Here is a 23,430-nt window from a genome sequence, read left to right on the forward strand (position 1 = left end):
GGATGAGATTTAAAAACATCAAAATTGACATGGCATTTACATTTTTAAGATGAAATCATATATTGCTGTTTGTCGTATTTTGAACAAATTGTATTTATTCTAATTTTTTATAACAATATTCGTTAACCAATTTTTTGTAGAACCATGTTAACCTTGAATTGGTTTACATCCAACAATGTCTTGTCATTTTTTTGTATAGACATGACACTACTCTCGCGTACCCACCTGAAAGAATGTATTCGAAATGCTAAATCAAAGGCTCAAACACATTAAACGAACGGAAAACAACTGTCATATTCCTGACTTTGTTAATATATTGTCTTAGGTAGAAAAATGGTGAATTACACCTGGTTTTATAGCTAGCTAAAGCTCCCACTAGGTTGGAAGTCGCAGAAACATATATGTCGTTGCAAACTAATGAGCAAGAATTGGCTTGAATATATAGGCTTTCAGATATATTAAGAAACGCACGCATTATTCATTTATTTATTCGACATAAACGTATAAATTAGAAAATGCAATATTAAATAATACCTCATTGCCATATATGTATAATGTATAAGGTGTATATAATACACTGATTTTTGTAAAATAGATCAACGTATATTGGTTGATAAAAGACGACTTGCTCGTTTGGATTAAACGTTTATAAAATATGTCAGTAAAATGTATGACATAGTGATATTTGACAAAAACTATTCAATATAAGTAGATTTTACACGTGCGGATGTTTGTATAACCCAAGGAACGTGGTATGAAGCAGCAACAGCTAGCAAATTGGTAAAATTAACACATCAACAATATATCTATCACATATATATAATCGTTGTACAATTAATAGCGGGAACCATTAATTTATACACGTATACCAGTGATGTATCAACTTCAGAAAAGAGTCAACTCAACTTATCGCCAGAATACAAATATATGTGTTAATTTTTCACTTAAAGTTGACTTGCCATAAATACACATGCATCCTTATGAGTTTCTTGGACATCGTAATTTGCAATTGGAGAACATATTTTTTCGTGACTGACTTGATTCTGATCTAAGAAAACATGTTGTTTTTTTCTATTTTTTAAATGTTTATACTGCGACGAGTATGAACTTTTATTATTAATAATACAATAACAAACTAAACCAAGACTATCCCCAATTGTCACCTTGATTACTGGTCATGCTTTGATATTTTTTGTGTGCATGCTCATTTTGTTTTTGATAGAAGTTCCCTTATGGAAATATAAGCCCTCTGGCACATAGTTGTGGCAGCAGTATTGATATGCTGCGGCTTTGTTGCTGCAAACTGTTGCGGCTTCGATGCAGCGATAGCATATTTCGTATGCAAATTAGTTTTCTGGCACCATAATTGCGGCTATATTCTGGCACCGTTGCGGCAATATTCTGGCATCATGTTGCGGCACTGATGCGGCTAAAGCGTATTTCGTATGCAAATTAGTTTTCTGGCATTATAATTGTGGTGCTGTTGCGGCGCTAATACGGCTATATTCTTGCATCATTTTAGTGACAAAACATGCGAATAGGCCGTGCTTTGTATAAAATGTATTGTGCCGGCAAAAACAAGTTGTCAATACATATATATGACATGCATTCATGCATTATAAATTTGTATGCACAGGCACATAAAATAAATGTCAGTGTTATCTGCATAAAAAATAATGAAAATTTTTAATGTGCCCTAAGTTTAGCAAATAATATTGTGTTATTTACCAAACTACAAGTATGCAATTAAACTGCTGCAAAAAAAAAGACATCACAAACTTCACCGATACATGTATAGTGAACTCAGATGAGGCCATGTTATTGAAATACACAATGCAAGATTGATCTTTTCTATACATGCAATTACTTGATATGAGTTTACTTACAAGTCTTCAAATCTTCAAAAAAAAAACCAGCTAGAACACCAAATTCTTCAATACAATTATAATCACAAGCAACATGGTGGATTTCTAACACACTAGTACAGGGAATAGCTAAAAACGCAGGAAATGACATCATCAAATTTTCTGGCTATATTGTGGTGCTCATTAATTTTGAAAGGAATTAGTGTCGCAATGATGCCAGAACAATGCCGCTAGCAGCATCATCCGGCACTACTCCGGCAACAATCTTCTGGCAACCTGATTAGGTTGCAGCTTTAAAGCCGCAACGCTGCGGCAATGCTGCAGCAACATTTTAAATTTCATAAGGGTTGTCACTATTTGCTTTATCCAAGTATTTCTTCTCAAAGTCGTCCAAACTACAGATGATGTTTTCGCCAAAAAAAGTTTAAATATAGAGTAAGTAGTCAAAATAATTGTTTATGAACAATAAAAATATTCACAAATTACTGAAACGTAAAGTTCGTCACAACCTTGTAAAACGTTATGCAATTATATATATGTATAATAAAAAACGTGAACATATGAATTCGCTCATATCACGCATGATCAAAAATATTTGTAAATTTGTAACAAGAACCCAACACACACATTGTTAATAGTAGAAAAGCTAGAAAAGCATAACAACCAATTATCTGATATACAGCAAACATGTACACGTGTTTATCACACCAATTGCTTGGTTCATGTAGCAACTGTTTATAATGTGGCTGCCATATTTCAAAAACCCAATATGTACCAGCTATTAACCATGCTAATAAAAAAGTTGAAATTATCATATCCATCATGTGATATGTTTTTACTGCAAATGCACCATCGCCTCCATGGCTATCATAAAAGCTATCCATGTCGTCATAGCGACGGTATCGTATATTTCGCCATATTGTTCCGAGTACTTTTAGCATCCCAAAGCACCCACCAACTAGTAAGTAGACTGGAACTTTTCTCTGTTTTGGACATTCATTCAGGTATTTGACACCTTAAAAGTAAACAAAAAAATTTGAATACTAGATATCAACCATTGTTATTCATAAGTATATGCATATCTTGTGAAGATTTGAAATAAAAATAACTCTCATATGACATGTACATTGTATGACTCTAATGTCAATCAAGTCAGACCTGCACTTTTCGAAAGGTTGATGAGCTACATGTAGCTAATTTTGGTCATTCACATTTAGTACTATTACTTTGCAGTTGAATTATAATTGAATTGTATTAAAAGGTATAAAGCATATATTGGATTTTGCACGCGATTGAAGTTCACTGCAGATGCACGAGCGACGAAGATCCACAGATATTACTTACTTCAAATCAGTTTTAATGCAAACGTATATTCAAATTCAATACTTTCAATATGCACAATTATCATTCAAATATTGATGCTGAATGTTTCTCGCTGTGCTGAAGACCCATCGGTGGCATCCGATTGTTTTCTTAACTCGGTCGGGTTGTTATGTTTTTGACACATTCCCAATGTATATTCTCAATTGTATGTATTACACTATATTGTTGTTTCAAGGCTTAATTCAGGTTTCAATTACGTTTATGTTTCCATGATCAATTTATTGATTGATTGACGTTTGTTTGAGTCGTTCATTGACATATATAACATGCATTTTCGTGTTGCATTGTACATATACATATGCGAAGATAATTGTATATGCCAATGGCAGAGTAACCCAACCCGAAGACATAAATGCTATATATGGTTACAGTTTCCACATTATGTACCGCATATTATTTCGTTAATACATTTTCAGAAGAAGAAAAAAAAACATAATTACTGGCAATATTCTAAATTTGAAGTTATATTGCTCTCACTATTGATAATTGATCTGGATTTACCTACCTACTGACATCATGGTTATCGGTAAGGCCATTGATAAACCAACAATCACTGTTACAAACACTACAAAAAAAATGAAATTTTATTCACATCAATCAGTGCATATAATATTTGAACAATATTATACGTTCTTTCTAATCTCTAGATTAGTATATTTTCATATATTAATTAAAATGAATGCAAATGTTGTAATGTCGTGTAATCATACGCGATATTCACGAAGTGCATATATTGCAGTGTTTGTTAATCAAATATCAGTTTTAAGCCAAATGTATAGTGTCGATATGTATGCATAACTATTCCACTGCAAGTCTCTCCAAGGTTAACATTGGATTTAGTACCAATGAACACGTTAACTTCCTCCCGATTTTATACGTGCAGGTGAAGATTCTGTAATTTAGTGGTTGCTGTTGGTTGATTTGTGCTTTTGTGTTTTGTTACAAAAGTAATCAGTAATTGATCTGTATTAAACTGTATTTATATGCTAAATAAACTATAGTCGTTCCATGCAGAGACTTGCAATGTGCCTGTATACAAGATGTTTTCCCAACTCTTAACATCAACTGGACTTAACGCAAGAAATTGGCATAATCTTGTTACAATTTGCAATTATTATGTTTGATATCAATAAAATATCAACATAAAAAATCCGCGTCCTCAGATTTATATCCAACAAACAAACTTCACACATCAGGTTTTATTAAAATGAATGTACTCATAAGATCTATATTTATCAATTCATTTACAATAGCCGTGATCATAGACCATAGTGTAATGCATCATATAGTCAAGGTTGTCTATAATTTTTTTTGAAACTGATTGTGAATCAATAAATACGCGTTATAATACAATATGTATGTGTCGGCATTCTCCTGAAAGTATGGTTTAACCTTATAAATGTCTAAAGTATTATCAAAAAGGTTCATCATGCAGAGAAATACAGTCTGTTGTTTCACTATAGCATAATTATCTCAGTTATTGACAACATTGAGTTTTATAGCTAATGATGTTTAGAAAAAGAATGAGACAGCATTAATATGAAAACATAAAATACTTTTAAAACAATTTTATATGTTTATGTATATTCTGACGAACATTTATATTCATTACATTCCTGAGATTTCATAGCAGAATGTTTTTTTCTGTTTGTTTTTTTTTACTTTTTATGAAAAGAATGTAAATAAAACGTTGCATGTCAACTGTTTACGTGAACATTATAACTCATATATTTACGTTTGCGTAGCAACATACAATAAGTAAATGGAATTATAAGTATAAGACCGCCGTCCAACGGAATCAATACACACAATATATACAGACGGATAGGTACAATCTTAAGTGATATAAAAGATTCCAGAAAAAAGGAAATGAAATGCATACACGTGCTTTCTTATTGCACTTGTTTTGTCGACATCAACGTAAAAACTATTTGCTATCATTGAGAAACGATATAGTTATTTGCCAGTTGTTCTGAATGTTAAGAAATAGGATATCGTATGCAACTATTGTGTAATATCAATTGATATTAACATGAAACAGTCGCGGAACATAACATATGGACATACAAAACCTTTAAAGATTGAAAATGCGATTGTAGAATTACGAAACACGAAAAAAAACAATCAAGTCAACCAACAAAAAATATGAAAACTTAAGTCTGATAGGCACAAATCCCTCAGCAATCGGGACTTATTTTAGGTCCTTCGGAAAGATCTTCTTATTATTCGTTAAATGTTATACACAACATGTTGGTCATGGATATAATTAAAGTGGAGATAAGTCACCTTCGTGTATATTAACATTGAATATGACAGAACCTTATATTGGTTATAACAAGTATGCAATAGCCGTGTTAATTTTGGACAAGATCCACAAAGTCTGAAGTACATGTATCGTAGTGACATGAACTTATATACGTTCTTAGCGGGAATATTGCTACATGCAAATGGATAGTTTATAATGTGTAATTTGATATTATCTGTTTTGTATTACTCTTAACATCGATCTCGTCAAGTCAGTATAGCATAATATATATAGAATTAGCTGCATATGTGTAGTAAATATTGCAAGTTGTACAGGACTGAGAATAATTGCGATACAAACTTATTAATCAAATCTGCTCTGGAAAGAATAGCCAAATAGGCTCTGTATTAGCGAGACAAATTAAAACCGTATGTAGGAATTATTAAACATATAAAAAAGAAGATGAGGTATGATTACCAATGAGACAACTGACCACAAGAGACCAAAATGACACAGACATTAACAACTATAGGTCACCGTACGCATAGTCAGCTATAAATGGCCTCGATATGACAATGTGGCACAATTCAAACGAGAAAACTAACGGCCTTATTTATATAAAAAAAAAATAAGAAAAAAACAAATATGTAACAAATAAACAAACGACAACCACTTAATTACAAGCTCCTGACTTGAGACAGTCACATACATAAATAATTTATTTACCTGTATGACACATAATTTTACTACTTCTACAAATGAAATCGCACGTGTTTTCAGCCTCTTTGTTTGCCTCCTGGATTTGTATCATAATAGCTTCATATTGGGGCTCTTGGTCACAATTTTTGTTTTTTCTCCAATCAATGGATGTTTTACAGAGCTGCTTTTCATCGTCAAATGACTGAAAATTAAAAAAAAGGCATGTTAAATATCACAAAAAAATAACAGATTTAAAGATTAACTTTAGCATAAAACACATATCTCGTTTTCTAACATACACGTATGTTGGATTTATATCGATCAAAACAGATACCAATACAGCATTGTCGTGTTTTCGTACTAATCATATTTTGTATAAGTATCGGCTAACGCTGTTGACCAGGCATTCATATTTTAGCTGGAACTTTTTAATGCGTCTTCTGTCGACTGTTTTGATATGCTACAATTTATTGATCAATGCTTACTGTGTATTTTTTATCATATCAAATCATTTTGCTAATAACGTACTTTTTATATTACAAAATGGCTCAACGGATTAGTTTGGTAATTTATTCTTTTAAAAGCGACCTTCAACATGTTTTATATGTATCACATTTTGTATCATTGACATTCTAAAAATAGTAACGAGAAGCCACGTCGCAATGTAGGTGCGTATAATTGAAACTGACGAAATATGGATGATACAAAAACATCATGCACATGTGACGTACGAACATATATGACGGAGGACAATTTATGACGTGCACAGCCATCTGACGTGCTATAACATATGACACGACCATATGCAGTTTGTAATCTTATGTTTACAATATAATCTATAAATAATCGATCGACATCCTGCATTTTATTTATTTTTCTTTTTTTATATTTTCATAAGAAATTCATTGACTTCCATCTATTGTGAATTGTTAAATTATTTTTAACCAATCGACATATAACATATTGTGTATGGTTGGTGTGTGCAACATATAAAATCGTTAAAGGAAGCATAACGATAATGTGAACAAAAGTAGGAAAATAAAGTTAGAAATAAACACGTTATACTTAGTTATAAATAATAACAATTATAAAATATCTGGAAGTGAGTGTACACACGTTTGTGTGTATGTGATTTGTGTAATAAATCAAAGTTTTTTTGTTTTTTTTTTCTCAAATGCTTATATTCAACTAACACTGATTAAAAAAAGTCAGAGAAAAAATTGTATTGCGCTTCCAGATAATGATGTTATATTTTATAATGTCTTACTTAACGTAGATGTGTAACATATAGCGTAAATAAACATTGATGTTTGTGTGCTTCAATTTTTCAAGACATTTCAATTATTTTTAACACGTTTTCTTTAAATAGTTCCTCATTAAAATATGAATTTAAAAAAAACAAATAAAAACCTTAAACGTGTTATCTCTCTCCAATACAAACTATGTAATTAATTATATTGATATGTCGGTTTCCAATTTTACCATTATATAGTTAACACGTAAATGTACATCATTAAGACACGATAAGCACTCAGTATTCTTGAACCGTAGTATGTTTTTATTGAATAAACAATTATTATGAAAATCTCGTTGACGGAAATCCATATAAATATACTTGTAAGATTTTAAGTCTTGATTGATTCTTTTCTGTCATATTGTCAATCAACAATCAATTAAGGAAGCTTATTAGATAAAGCTGTTTATTTTGTAACATTAGAATTATCAAACAATATGGTGCATGAAATAGATTTATATCGTAAATCGGCTTCAAGCGTTTGATATATTTTCCCATAAAAATAAATCTTTATTTAGTTTAACAGTACATATTTTTGTTTTTGGAAGCATTTCAGACTTACTTGTCAAATAAAAATGTATTGGTTTTCATAAATGTAAAACGAAGCGTGTGTACATGTACAACAACTTGAAAGATGTTTAGCATCATTTTGCATGTTGTGGGGATCACGCATTACTCATGTTGATATGCTTAATACATTATCATATTCCTGTTCACAAAACTTAAGTCTCGTAATTGTCCGTGTGTATAAACCGCTTCCCGCATTTTTGAAAACAAAATAATAATTATCACCCAATAAAGTGAATATCATTCAGTAAAGTGAATAAAAAAATTTCTAATAACATGTTGGCTAAACTTTTCCCAGTTTTAATCTGACCGTATAAACTTAGTTATTTTAACTACAATTCATCTAGATCTTGTTATTATGGTTAATATAACCCAATGATGTCTAGTTTTTTTTTTGTATCTGGTATATGTTTATCACTATGTTCATGAGTTGTTATATATTTTGGTTTAAACACATTACTACTGTACTACAGTCATAATTCCCCAATGCCTCCTAAATGTGTCTGATTAAAATGTAAATATGCATCTCCTTTAGTTAGGGTGACAAAATATATTTCAAACGAATACTATAAATAAAAACCCTTTATTAATTTAACAATTGCTACTTTTTAATCTATAAACCAAAAGGAAAATATTATAAAATCTACAACAGAGTTAACATTTTTCAAACTGTTGGCTTCCGGTTTAAAGATAATTTAACCGCCTTGAAAAATGCGCAGTAAAATCTATTCAGTCCGAATCGCTTGTACATGTCAATAATGTCGATGTGATAAACATACTTATCATCCGATGCCCTTATTCATATTCGCGGGAAATGATATCGCAAATTAAGAAATGTTCGTTTTTTGGGTTGGTTTTTTTTTTGGTAAAAAAACATAAACACTCGTCTCACAAAATTATGTACTAATATCTTTTATCTTGAATAATATACCTCATATGCTCTGTATGATTTTCGAACGCTTTCTCTACCACTTCGAAAGTTTTAGTGCACGTTGATAACAAATGAATTTATTGTTTTTAAGATATTATAAAAGGTTATCACGAATTAACATGAAATTGTCTTTTAGATATTTTTAAAAAGTTAAGACGAACGGCTACCATAAGAGAAACAAAGGAATTGGTACACTTACCCCCTTTTTCCCGAAACATGTCATTTTCACTTTGACAGTTTCCAACCCGATATCGTAATGTGTAGTAAAGTTGTAAATGATAAAATATTGAACTGTGTTAATCTCGATCGAATGTGTAACAGTTGTGTTCTTACATCTGGTGCATTTGAATGTACAACACTTTTGTAAAGAGTTTTATTTCTATTTTATATATATAAAAAAAGAATATAGTTAATAATACAATGTGGATCATTCGGGAGAAGAAAAAAAAAACTGATCAAGGATTACATTTTTTAGAAAATATTGTCAACAAACCTGCATTGTGAGATATATGAGGTTGCACGTGTATCCTATTTCCGATTTAAGGATTGTCATAATTTGTAAATGTATGTTGACGGACTGTATTTCAATTATATGTAGAATCACATACTAGTTAGTATCTGACAAAATACATGTTGTGGGAAAATATTTGTAGAAAGAGAATATGGATAGATATACACATGAATGACACTATTGACTTGGCATTTCTATAAATATAGAGATACGTAAAATGGTAAATGTATTTAAGGAAAAAACATAACTGTAGGACAAATTAAACATTGAATTGTATTAAATATTCAAATTTGAATATGACTTGTACATGTTATATACTTAAATTGCTAAGTTGTACTCACAAAGAAGTGAACTTGAATTTTTTATTAAAAAAAATCCTTTATACTATCAAAATATCTATAAATGTACCGTTATTAATTTTTTGGATTTCCAGACACAAATTAGCAATCTTTTGTTCGTATGAAGTGACCTTAATTAAGAAACCTCTCGTTATAAGTTCCGTGATCGTACATCGCAAATGCAAGGGTAAAATCGTTATTACAGAATGTATACACGCGTGTTCTATCAGGTAAATATAAACAATAGATTTTAAAAGAATAATTGAAACATTAGGACGATTTTATACTTTACGATTATAGTCAACCACTTAAAACTGTTCTCGCATGCAATTTTCATATTATACTGGATTCATTTACTTCAAATGAAACCAGATTACATATAGTTGATTTGCATGCAAATTGTTCCTTTTTTCTTTATTAACATTGGATATGAAAGAAGAAAGATGTCCTCTACATTTGATGCATTTATGTACCTACCTGCGTAAATGAACGACAGGATGACAAATATCATACAGCTTATTCCATTTGTTATAAAAAAAAATGTGTTTTGTGTTCTAGAGTTCGAGATCACACATTATGAAGGTATTGCAACTGAAAATAGCAATTATCTTTAAGACAGTAAAGTTTTGCCTGAAAAACAACATCAAGATATTCATGTATCAAGGATTGACTTTTAATAACATAATGAAAATTGATCCTAACAATGACAGTGTTCTTCTCATTATTGATTTTAACAGATCCGTTGGGAGAAAAAAATCAATCAAAGGTACAAAATGTATCTGTTCAGTTCATAATTTGTCGTTAATTAATTTTTAATATGAAAATCGTGAGAAACACTCATGACGGATTTCGTGAAATTATTGATTAGTGTTATTGGCAAGCAACGAAAAGTGCCGCACCTCTTAAAGCGAGGACATATGCGTTTAGTTTGACGGAGGTTTTCTTCTTTAAACAAGAAAAATATTGTGAAAGAGATTCCAAACGCACAAAATGGACAATATATAGTGAAAGAAAACACAACGCACTTCATCAACATCTATCAAAAAGTCTCAAAGAAGGAATTAAATTGCTGATTAAGCTTATAAAAAGGCATAACGCGGAACACATAGTTTGTGTTTTTTAAAGAATCAAAATTATCTGGTTTTATTCTCGATGATTTTCGAACACTTTTTATACTACTTCGTAGTTATATTGATCGATGAGGACAAGTTAAATTGTTAAATTAAATTGGGTTATGTTCCTGATTAAGATTTTATGATAGATTATCACGAGTAAGCAAGAAATACATCCTCAAATTATACTTGAAAGGTAAAGAAAAATGACTATCTTCTTAGCATAAAAAGTAGTGACAAATTTAAACATACCCCCTTTTTACAAAACCATGTCATTTTCACATTGCTAGTGTCCGACATGATATCGTAACTTGTAGTAAAGTTGTAAATGATAAAATATTAACTGTGTTTCTCTGGATCGAATGTGTAACATGTGATAACTAACATCTGGTGCATTTGAAAATACAAAACGTTCGTATTGAGTTTTATTTTATTGTATCTTTAGAAAAAAAATACAGTTGCAATCACAATAGGGATCACCCATAATAAAGTACAGATTACGAACTTCATTTGTGAAAATATAGTTATCTTATTTGCAATGAAACATAATATGAATGTCCACGTGTATTTTTCTCAGGTAAAAGGAATGTAATTATTTCTTCATTTATGTTGACAGACTGTATCTCTATCACGTGAGAGATCAATGAATGGTTTATTACTTTTTAAAGTTATGTTGTGGGAAAAAACTTTATGAAACAGAATATGGACAGATTTAATATACATGACAATATCGATCCGATGTTTTTATAATAATAAAAATATGAAAATTATAGATATATTCATGATGTAGATGAAATTAAACGAAACATATTATTTATGAGAGAGAAATGAAAAATAAATAGTAAAATATTATTCTTATAGATTTGTAAATAGAAAATTAATCAAACTGATAATACTCCGATTTTACCTTGTTACATTTGTACAAAACGAATGCACTGAAAAACAAAAATATCGCATACATGTTATACCTGATTATATACCCACGTAACAATTAATGTCAAGGTTATAGTTCATATATAGCAATGCTAATTTTAACCATTCATACAAAAATCTTTAAGAAACAACAAACAAATAGAAAATAGATGACAGTTAAACCCTTTGATACATTTTGTTTATCGATTCAACTACATTTGTATTATTCCTTGCCTATTTTGCTGCTGCCACTAAAACTACTAAGACTGATGAAAAATCGACCAGACAGACGACTTCAAAGTCCGTCTTGTGACAAATGTATGATTTGTAATAAATGGTACGATTTTAGTTTCCCGTTTATTCGACGAAAGTTACAATTTCTGGGGTTTGAAGACACAACTGTATGTACGTTGAACGATAATGATGTGGTTTTATATTGATTTGGAAATAAGTCTATGACCCCTTTCTTTTTACGTCTTCAATTAAGATGTTTTAAATTGTCAATTAATTCATTTTAAGTAATCTTTAAACTCCAAATGTCGCATTTATGTACCCACTTGCGTAAATGGACAATATATATGACAAATATCATTTAGTATTATTTCCTTAACTATATAGAATCGAATATTTGTGTTTAGTAATCAAGAAGTCCATATTTCAGGAAGTTATGTCAACTTAAAGAAGCAATTATCTTCGATAAACGACATTATTCCCTGAAGAAAATAGTAATTCAGTGGTTGTCGTTTGTTTATGTGTTACATATTTGTTTTTCGTCTTTTTTTTTTTTTTTTTTTAAATAAGTAAGGCTGTTAGTTTTTTTGTTTTCTTGTTTTACATTGTCTTATCGGGGCCTTTTATAGATGACTATGCGGTATGGGCTTTGCTTATTGTTGAAGGCCGTACGGTGACCTATAGTTGGTAATGTCTGTGTCATTTTGGTCTCTTGTGGACAGTTGTCTCATTGGAAATCATACCACTTCTTCTTTTTTATATCAAAAAGTTTACATTTCAAAAAAAAAAAGAAATAATTACAGTTGTTTTCTTTTTGTAAAAGGGTTTCAAAATATCCTTTTACATGATAAATAGATATTCGTCTGTTATACAAACACGACAGCAGTGGTTTTCATTTGCTTACACTTGGACATTCTTGTTTAATTGGAAATTTTCTAGAACCAATCATAAGTAGGGAAATCAGGAAGCTTTGAAATGGTTAACATGACTTGCTATCTGTATATATTGATACGTGTGAATATATGATTGCATTATAGTTCGCAAAAATTCATATTCAAAAGAATAACGATGAAGATTGTTGTATTTGAATTTAAGACCATCATTATATTGTCTTTAGTTTTATCGTCGTGACTAAATGTGTCGCATGGGTTTATATATGTATTCATACATGTACAATACATGCTTTAACAAACAAAACACGTCTACCTAACGCTTTTTTAGTTGACTACCTTTAGATGGAGCCGGTTAAGTTATATGTATATTTAATGATTGGAAAATACAGCGATAATAAAATATTACTGATTACAAATTCTTGTAAAATAACATAGTTACGCTTCCATCAAGCTCATTGTCAAAACTAAAAAAAAACAAGTACCAACTGATATTGCAGTAACAAAAACAAAAAAAAGTATGATATATAGTATGTATGTGGTCAATAACTTTGTTACTACATCTCCTAATTTTTTACTTATGTAGGTTTGATTTTGATTATTAAATAACGCATAAGCAATGTCCATGACCTCCCACATCTGAAATAAAAGGCATATAAACCACAATAAAAACTGGTTCAATACGACAATAGTTCACCAAGGAGTTTCTGTTTTATTTCACGTCAATTATCCCTGGATACGTTCATGTACCAAATGATGAAAACTGTACTATATAAGTCTCATACAAAAACATATTCATACCTTAATGCGTTCAATATTCAAAACTTAATGCTATAAATAATCAAAACGTAGTACTATCAATATTTCAACATGATTGCTATCAATACTCCAAACTTACTGCTATGGATATTAAAAAAAATAATGGTTTCAACATTAAAAATAGCAAAACAGGGAACATTCAAGTACCTAATGTTAGATAGTTCAAAACCAAAGAATGGATGTTGTACACCTTTTGTATTAAGATACATTTGCCATTGTTTTTTGACTACGTTATTGTAATACCAATTTGATTAGAACATTTAAATTCAATTGGCGTTCACTATAACTCATTATAGGAAGTTACATGGAAAAGTTAAGATAACTCTCATAATTTGAAATTTATTTACGGGAATCTACAACATGCATCACTTTTCTTTCTATCAAGTCTATGACATGATGGCGTGTTTTGAACTGGAAAACACAATGTTGTTGTTCGGTTTGAAAATTGTCCCTGTGGTCAATAAAGCAGATGTCAGAAATTGTCATGTAATTCATTTGAAGTAATATGTTCTCCTCAAGTGATGCATTTATTTACCCACTTGCATAAATGAACAAATATCATTTAGTTTTATTCCCGTTACTATAAAGAATTACAGTTTGTGTTTCAAATTCTAACATATCACATTCTGGAAGTTATTTTAACTGAAAGTAGCAATTATCTTTGATACTCGATGGTTTTCCCTGAAGGAAACATCAAGAAATTCATATTTAAAGGATCGACTTTTGATAACATAAAAAAAGATAAAAAAGACAGAAAACTCATCAAAAGGGATTTAAAATATCATTTTACATTATAATTGGTGAAGTATCGTCATAGGTAGTGACACCAGGAAGTGTTACAATAGTCAACATTTCAGATTCCAAAAAAAAATGTGGCTTAAAGATATCAGATACTTTTATGAAAATAATATAACTCTAAATAGTCAGTTGAAGTGGAATTAACATTTTAGGAAAGAACTACAATGGGGAGATATTTGGCACACTTTGAATAAGAATTTTGCAAAAAGGAAAACTAAACAACGCCAATGGAAGTTACTACATAATATAATTTACACGGAAGAAAAAGTCAAACGGAAAGTGTCAATGTTGTAATGAAAAAGAATCACTGTTTCATCTGTTTATTTACTGTAAACTGATGGAAGACGTTTGGCGGAAATGAAATTGAGAAAATATGGCAATTTTTGTCATAAATTGGAATCGAAAAATTACATTATCGGAAACATCGGTATCATTTTTGGTGTCATAAATGCATATACTTCTTATTCTCAAAGTTTAGGTACGGTGCTTCTTATCACCAAATAACTTATTTGGAAAACAAGAAACATCGCAAAATATGAAAAGAAAGGGATAATTAAATTGAGGATTCTCAATATGATAAAACATGAAATGCATTTTTTGTTCAAATCTCTAAACTAAATACAAACAATGAAGCCTTTTCTACTATATGCGACACTTTTTGTAAATAAATATATTTTTCTGAGTGGTCAAGCCATTGTAGTGACCTCTTTAATACGAAATTGATTATCTTAAACATTGCTGTCAACTGTTTGTATGTATTATGCATTTTCTCTTGTGTATGTAAATTTTGTAAATTGAAAATACTTGTAACAATGACATGTAGTATCATATTATAACATATATAACAATGATATGTAGTATCATATTATAACATATTATAAGCAAATATTTACTCACCATATCTTTGAAAAATAAACCTTTTTTGGGAAACACAATCTTAAATCCAACTTTTATGAAAGAACTGTACACTTCTTTTAAGTTTATTTTTAACGAATAGCATTTGCCATAAATTAAATGTAATAGAAATTAACATAACAAAAGATTGGGTCGCAGTGCTATAAAATTGAAACTGTTTATAAATAAATACAGGTAGCTCCTTTGGAAGAGAGAAAAAACGTTAGAATGCATACTTTATTCAAATGATTATATTTAGTTTGAGGTATAAATACATAGATATGATTATATAACATGTACATTTGTACAAATATATATGACATTTATTAAGATAGATGTTACATGATTATTTAAAATGACAGTATTTTTTTCTCATGAGTTTTTTCCCGTCAAATGAGCCTGAAAACATTGGGGACCCCTTAGTTGCTTCTTTTGGCAACTTATGGTTGGTGTAACAGGTGATTATATATAAAATATGTAAAAAATCTAAAAAAAAAAAAAAAAAAAAAAACATTTCAGATTCAATAAATAAAGGCAACAGTAGTATATCGCTGTTCAAAACTCATAAATCCATGGACAAAAAACAAAATCTGGGTAACAAACTAAAACTGAGGGAAACGCCGTAAATATAAGAGGAGAACAACGACATAGCACTAAAATGTAACACACATAGACAAAATCCCACGAGAATAACAAATATAACATACATATATAACATCAAACTAAATACATGAATTTGGGATAGACAAGTACCGTGACTCGTCTTATCGCAATGTGAATTTACACTAAAAATAAGAGAAAACAAACGACACAACGTTATAATGTAATACACACAGAAACGAACTATAATATAACAATGGCCATGTTCCTGACTTGGTACAGGGCATTTTTAAAGGGAAAAAATGGTGGGTTACCTGGTTTTGTGCCATGCCATACCTCGCACTTTTATGGCCATGTGAAAAATAACATCAAAATGACAACACAGGACTACAATATAAATAAACTGGAGAACACAATTGACAAAGAATCACACGAACAACAGCCAACTAAAGGCAACAAGTTCAAAATTTTAATACGCCAGAAGTGTATTTTGTCCACACAAGACCTACGTGTGACGCCCAGATACAAAAGTTTGAAAGCCGAAACGAGTACAAAGTTGAACAGCATCGAGGACCAAAAGATCAAAAAGGTTATGCCAAAAACGGCAAGGGTTCTCTGTAAGTTACCAGAAAATCCCTATAATTTAGAATAATTTATACTTTTGCAAACAGTAAATGTTATAAAATGAATATTCAAAAGATGTACATGATAAAACTGAAGTATTAACTAATTACAGGAAACAACTGAAGTACATTTACATAACCAGATATTTGAAACACAAAAGTAGACACATCCGAATAAGTTTAAACCTCTACGCCCTATTTGAAACTGAAAAATGACGAAAAAATGACGTCATTTGAATTTGTAAAACAGATCATAAAAAAATGAAAAATGACGTCACATAAGAATGAATAAGATAGAATTGGGATTGATTTATTTTTTTTTATTGATTTAAGATGATATATTTGAACTAAATACTGATATTGCATTTAATAACAAAGCACATTTTAATACTTATTAATATCAGACTAAGGTAGCAATTAACCATATTATAAAACTATGTCCTGTTTGTTTTGAATCTAACTTCAAACGTAAAATATCGTACTGATTACGTTGAACGAAATAAAATCTGATAAATGAAGGCGGTGATTAATTTTCTTTACCATAACACATAAATATAATAGAAAAGACGTCAACACATTTGACAAAATCCGATGAGAATTACAAATATAACATTAAACATTTAAACTAAATACATGAATTTGGGATAGACAAGTACCGTACCACGTCTTATAGTAATGTGAGTTCTTATTTCACAATAAAACTACAATGAAGACATATCATAATCCGTAAATTTTAATCTTATAATTCAAAACCTTGAATAACTTGTAACATGGATAAATACATGTCTGTATTCGCGTCCAATACATTGTGAAATACCACAAAACAAGCATAAGTTTACTACTCATACATGAAAGTGACTTAAAATACACTTGTATTTAATTAATGAAACATGGAAAACATAGTATTTTTTTCATTGGACTGCTGGCAATTTGGATACAATGTTTTAAAATGCTTATAAAATAGCATACGATCTCATAAAACATATTGTCAACACTTATAAAATGACTCTAAACTAAGTATCATCAAATATTGGTCTCAAACAAGGTTAAGGTGTTTACCAATTGGTGGTCAATGACCTGATGATTACAAGTCCAGACAGTTAATTGATGTAGATTAGATTTTAAGTTATAGTTATTGACCAAGCAAGTCGGTATATGTCATTTAATCTGCACAGCACGAGATGACCCAATAACCCGAACGACGTAAGAGTTCGGGTTAGTGGGTCATCTCGTGCTGTGCAGATTAAATGACATATACCGATTTGATTGGCCAATAACTGTTTTAACACATGACGCAATCAATTTACGAGAACGTTTTAGAAAATGTGGACGTTATTCTGCAATCCACGGGTCCTAGGAAAGTTTTTTGTAGGGTAAAGTAAGGGGGAAATACGACTTTGGTAAATTTTAAATTAATCTTTTTTTATATTTAGATCCATTCTAAAATAGCGATTTAATGGTATATGTTTTTTAATCGTTTCCGTTAATTTATTCCAAATTTTTATTTAATTGGTGTCGATTAAGACTTCGATAAATTGTGTACTTTCAAATCGGTGTATGAAAAGAAACATAACTGCAAGGGTTATTGATTTTAAATAAGATTAATTGCTTTTGAATTTCTTTCCCTCAATGATATGATTATGAGAACCGTGGAAAATGTTATATTACCTAAATTTAAAATGTTAAATAAACAGAAAATACGTTTCTCTTTTAAAACCTTTTACTCCCCGTAATTTCAAGGCAGATGGCGAATTCGGGGGTGGGGGCGAACGGGTCGTTAACTGGACAAAGTATCGTGTTTTAGCTTAAAATCGTCAATATTGTCTTTAGTCTCGCTACACTTGCTGATATTTTTTTTAATTTGAAAGAATAACGCCCCTTTCAAAATCCAGGAACCTCCCCTAAAGGTAAAAATAGATTTGAACTGTGCAGTATATCTGAGGTAGTTAATGCACACCTTTGCTGTGCATTATCCAGATTATATATAGCACAGTAAGAACAAAGATGTTAATTATCAAATAACGCATAATTAAACTTCATTTCCGTAAATCTCTGAAATAAAATGCATATTAGCAAGAATAAAAACACATATAACATATAACATGTTTTATCAGACAATAGTATAGCAACGGTTTCCTTTTCTTATTTCACTTTATCGTCAATATTTCAACACTAAGACACTATTTTCAATAAGCTTAATTAGTTCTTAAAAATGCAAGTTAAACAATTAACCATACATTATGTCAATGACCTGATAAGAACTGCTCTAGAAGTAACACTGCTGTATATTAGATTTTAATCACAAAATACCGATTGCTCAATATTCATGTCCTATATCAGTTTCAATAAAATGCATATCTGCTACAATACCTTTTGACAACATTATTGAAACGATTTATTTTTTGTATTTCCTATTGAGTTTCACATTGATATTTACAGATATATTTATCTGCATAAACTTTTATATAGTAGAGAGTCAGCTGTGCTAAAAGAATAAACGTGTATCGTTAAACAAATAGAAGTATAGGAAAATATCTCCAGGGATTTTGATAACATAATGTTCACAAACAAACAACCTAAAGATAATCATGCATTTTTTCAAACAGTTTTTCCTGATTGATATATATTATGATATCGACAATACATCATATGGTCTGGTTATATGATGTTACCTCATTGTCTCATTATAACTGATAACTGTTTGAAAACCTTTAACACGAAATTGACATGAGCTGCTGAAAAAAAACAGTAGTCTATGTTGTATTGGAGAAAAAAATTTCAAATTACTTTGGCTAGATACACAGATTAGTATTTTATACTGTGGAAACATCGGATAGACACTCATATTAGTGACTTTGACCACTAACATAAAAAACATAAACAGTACTATCAGACTTTACAAATGATAAATGAAATAATGGATAAAGTTTGAAACACAAGGAAAAACAGACCAAAGCATCTTAAAATACAATCAATATTTCGTAGTCCATTACACCTGTCACTTATAGTTACTTAATCACTATATTTCTTGATATTTACAAACATATTAGTTTTCCGCATGCCAAAGATTTAAACATATTAAAGCAGATCTTTCATAATTATTAAAAATTAGCATACATTATTAAGTGAAATGCTAAACTGAGCAAGCTCACAATATGTTAAAGGAAGATTATTGGTAACATTTTTATGGATGCATAAAAAAGTCTATACTTCCGTACAAAACTGGCTTCATTGGCGGGTTTCTCTAATTGTTCAAGTGTATACTGTGTTCTTTAATTGCTTTTATCGTCAACATTTATTTAAAGATAAGCAATATACGTATCTGTTTCTTTAAAAAAAAATATACAATTTGAGCCATTTTTCTGAAATAATTGGAAAACATGAACGATAAAGCTGCCAATTTGCATATTTCGGATTCGTTCAGTCTTTTAAATCGTTGCAAGTCATATATAAATGCAAGAATCTAACAATGAGCAATACTCCAATATGCCATCACGGTTCAGCATTCGTACAGTAAGTACTGTGATGAAATTCAAATCATCTTTGAACGCAATTATAACATTTCCGCCTGGAAAATCTCTCTTAAAGACTTATAAATTGACAAGAAGAGTGCAAAAAGGAAAACATACTTTCTTTGAAATCTTAAACGAAATAACTTTGATGTTTAATCTATATTGCAAAATGCATTGAGGTAAAGTTGAACTCATCAAAGCATTCGGAATGAAATAGAATTATTGGAAACTGTCTGCTCTGTTTAATATTTATTAATTTTTTTTTAAAACCAAAAGAAATTTTAACTGATTGAAGTTCTAATCTTATGATTAATTGTCAATAATATATAACATCAAAAGTATGTAAAAGCATCATGACAAACAATCGTTAAACAAAATAGTTATTGTATCATACACACACCAAGATAACTACAGTATATAGATAAAAGAAGATGCGGTATGAGTGCCAACGAGATAACTCTCCATTCAAGTAACAAATTGTAAAGTTAACCATTATAGGTCAAAATCTGGAGCCTTCGCTTAAATGAAAATGTTTCAGAAAGCTAGCGAATTTCGAAATACTTCGTTTCTGTATAGTACAACCGTAGAAAACTTATTTATTTTATCAACCATATTACAAAACGCGTACACACTTTTGAATAGTGCGTTACCGCTCCCTATTTGATAAACATTGCAACGAATAATGAAACTTTATTGTACACCAATGTCGCTAATAATACATGTGCATTATCAAAGGCTGAAGTAAACAAACATACTGTTAAAAATTATGCCACAACAGAAACAATATTTTGCATTTAGTGCTATCAGGAGCGGGGGGAAATATATGAATGATCGCTTGAGAGTTTGTATGCTTTGTTCAGGATTGTTTGCTATACTTGTAGGTCAAAGATATTCTTTTTCCAATGCATGCGTCATAAACGTAGCCAGATCACGTATTTCAGTAATAATGCATAATGCAAATATGAAAAAAATAAAAAAGTTATATGTTATGATCAAAATTATGCTTTCAATTATGGATTTACTGTGATATGAAGTTTAGAACATTGTGAACAAAAATAGGTAATTTTTGTAAACGCAAATTCAATCATAATTGTGCAGGCTTTATCAATTTTGTATAATTTTATACATTGATAAGCAAGAAGAATGAGCAGAAATATGTTTCAATTGACTGAGCTGTACATTGATAGGTCATTATAATCTGTGATTCATAATCTTTAGTGCCAAAAGCTTTTAAATAGCGATATGTTTTATGCAAAATTAGGCATTACGTATAATTCGATAAGTAAAAAAACTATAAATTTCTGAAAATTAATTCTACGATTGATATTTGATAGTGTTTGTGCTAGCTCATACAATATGGTTATCACGTTTCTTATTAAAACATGATTACATTTTAATTCGTTCATTTGTAAGATTATTAGCAGAGGAGTATCATAAAAAACATTCATCTTTTCTTCTTTCTTGTTGCAATTTTGACATTTCGAACTTTCTGTTTGACATTTCTCAGCTTAAAATACACGTTAATCAGTTTCAAGTTGATAAATTTGCACGTCAAGGTTGACATAATCAGTTCCTTGTTATGATTCCACAATTTCATGTTGTCGTTTCTGTTTTCTTGAAATTGATACATTGGTCACTTGAACCTAAAATAGGTCAACATAATATAAATATTGTCCAAGCACACTATGTTTAATTTGGATTTATTTAAATAAATAAATTGGACCAACTAGAGTCATTCAACTCAATTATAATCAATTAATGTATAAAAAAAAGACGTATATCCAACATTTGTTCATCTTATGTAGTAAATGTGTTCTATTATACGTGAAACGTGTTTGTACTATATATTGTTCAACCCTAATCTTACTGTTCAAGAAAAATGATAAGACCGACCTTACTAAACATGTGAAGCTACACATTAGACCACTGCGATACTAACATTGCACATTTGTCTGCAACTACTTTATAATGTTACTTATCTAAGTAAGTTCCACGTTGAGACATTGAAGCAAAACACCGTTTTGAACATATAAAAAAAGGGAAGCATATTATCAAAATTACAGAAAGAAGTGATTGTATGTCCATCCATTTTTGCCTGACATTAATTTTATATTGTTCCGTTTACAAGTGCATACTTATTGGTGCTAGGTAAAACTCCATTAACTTAATCTTTTATATTTAGTATTAACAATTTTGAAGTGGTGTTTTCCTTGTTTTGCATTCATTAGTCATTTGGTTTTTGCATCGAGCATGATGTAGGTACAAATTGGATTAATTGTTATTGTAGATTATTATAACACCAACTATGAAGTCATTAATTCATCCTTTCAAATATGTTAAGAGGTTGATATGGGTTGTTTTTCCAATTCTTGATTTAATTAGTTCGTTTAACAGGATACCTAAATGCATGTTACAGTTTTCATGCCCAGATAAATGGGGAATCGAGACACTTATATATACTGTAGAAAGACTTTCAGTGAATTTTCATCACATATGTACCTTCACCTCCGGCAGTTATCAATTTTAATCATACTGAAGTTCAATTTATCCACATCCGATTAATCCAATTGCAGATTGATTGATTCCCGATAATACCTAAATTCATAAAAAAAACAACTAAATCAGCTTATGACAATACTGTTTGTGATAGCTTAATGATTTATACAGTATGTTTAAAATAAATTATATGCTACCAACTGTATGCATTGATCTGACCATGTAATGGAGATCAAAACCCAACACCACAACATACAATTGAACGAATTAATATAGGTGTCAGACCACCAATTAAAAATCCCTATCTGTTCAACCAAATTTTGCAATTCTCACAGCTTTCTAAATATTTTACCTTAAGTTTAACTTCAAGGAAACCAGGTATATCCTGAATTGTACATGTATCACCTTCCTACATGCCAATTTTCAACCAATGTTTAAAGTCTTGTAACAAATTTCTGATTTTGAAAAGACAGGTACTACCAAAATAACTCCCGGTTTTCTGGAAATCTTAAATTAGTGTACTATGTAGCGCATTAATCCTGAATTTTTAATGCAAACTCATAGACAAGTGAATTTTGGCTCAAAATGGTCTAAATATATTTCCCTTTCACCAAAAGTTTCATTTCTGCAAATTTGTTGGTTAGTTTAAGTAAACAATGACATCAAAAGCACTATTTTGTGTCAAAGTAGGACTACGTTCTAAATTGGAG

General features: G+C 30.1%; 1 protein-coding gene across 1 annotated transcript in view; it reads right to left on the minus strand.

The window, feature by feature from the left end:
* Positions 1–2,219: 2,219 nt before the first annotated feature.
* The window catches only part of LOC139485842 (transmembrane protein 272-like), a 36,947-nt gene continuing 15,736 nt past the window's right edge, over positions 2,220–23,430 (minus strand). Inside the window, exons 2-4 of the mRNA XM_071270484.1 lie at positions 6,220–6,394; positions 3,754–3,813; positions 2,220–2,880 (exon numbers count right to left, since the gene is read on the minus strand). Of these exons, the coding sequence (XP_071126585.1) occupies positions 2,441–2,880; positions 3,754–3,813; positions 6,220–6,394 (675 nt within the window). The 3' untranslated portion in view covers positions 2,220–2,440. The remainder of the gene's footprint in view (positions 2,881–3,753; positions 3,814–6,219; positions 6,395–23,430) is intronic.

This window comes from Mytilus edulis, chromosome 8 (genome assembly GCF_963676685.1).
Source record: "Mytilus edulis chromosome 8, xbMytEdul2.2, whole genome shotgun sequence".
Taxonomy (NCBI): Eukaryota; Metazoa; Mollusca; class Bivalvia; order Mytilida; family Mytilidae; genus Mytilus; species Mytilus edulis.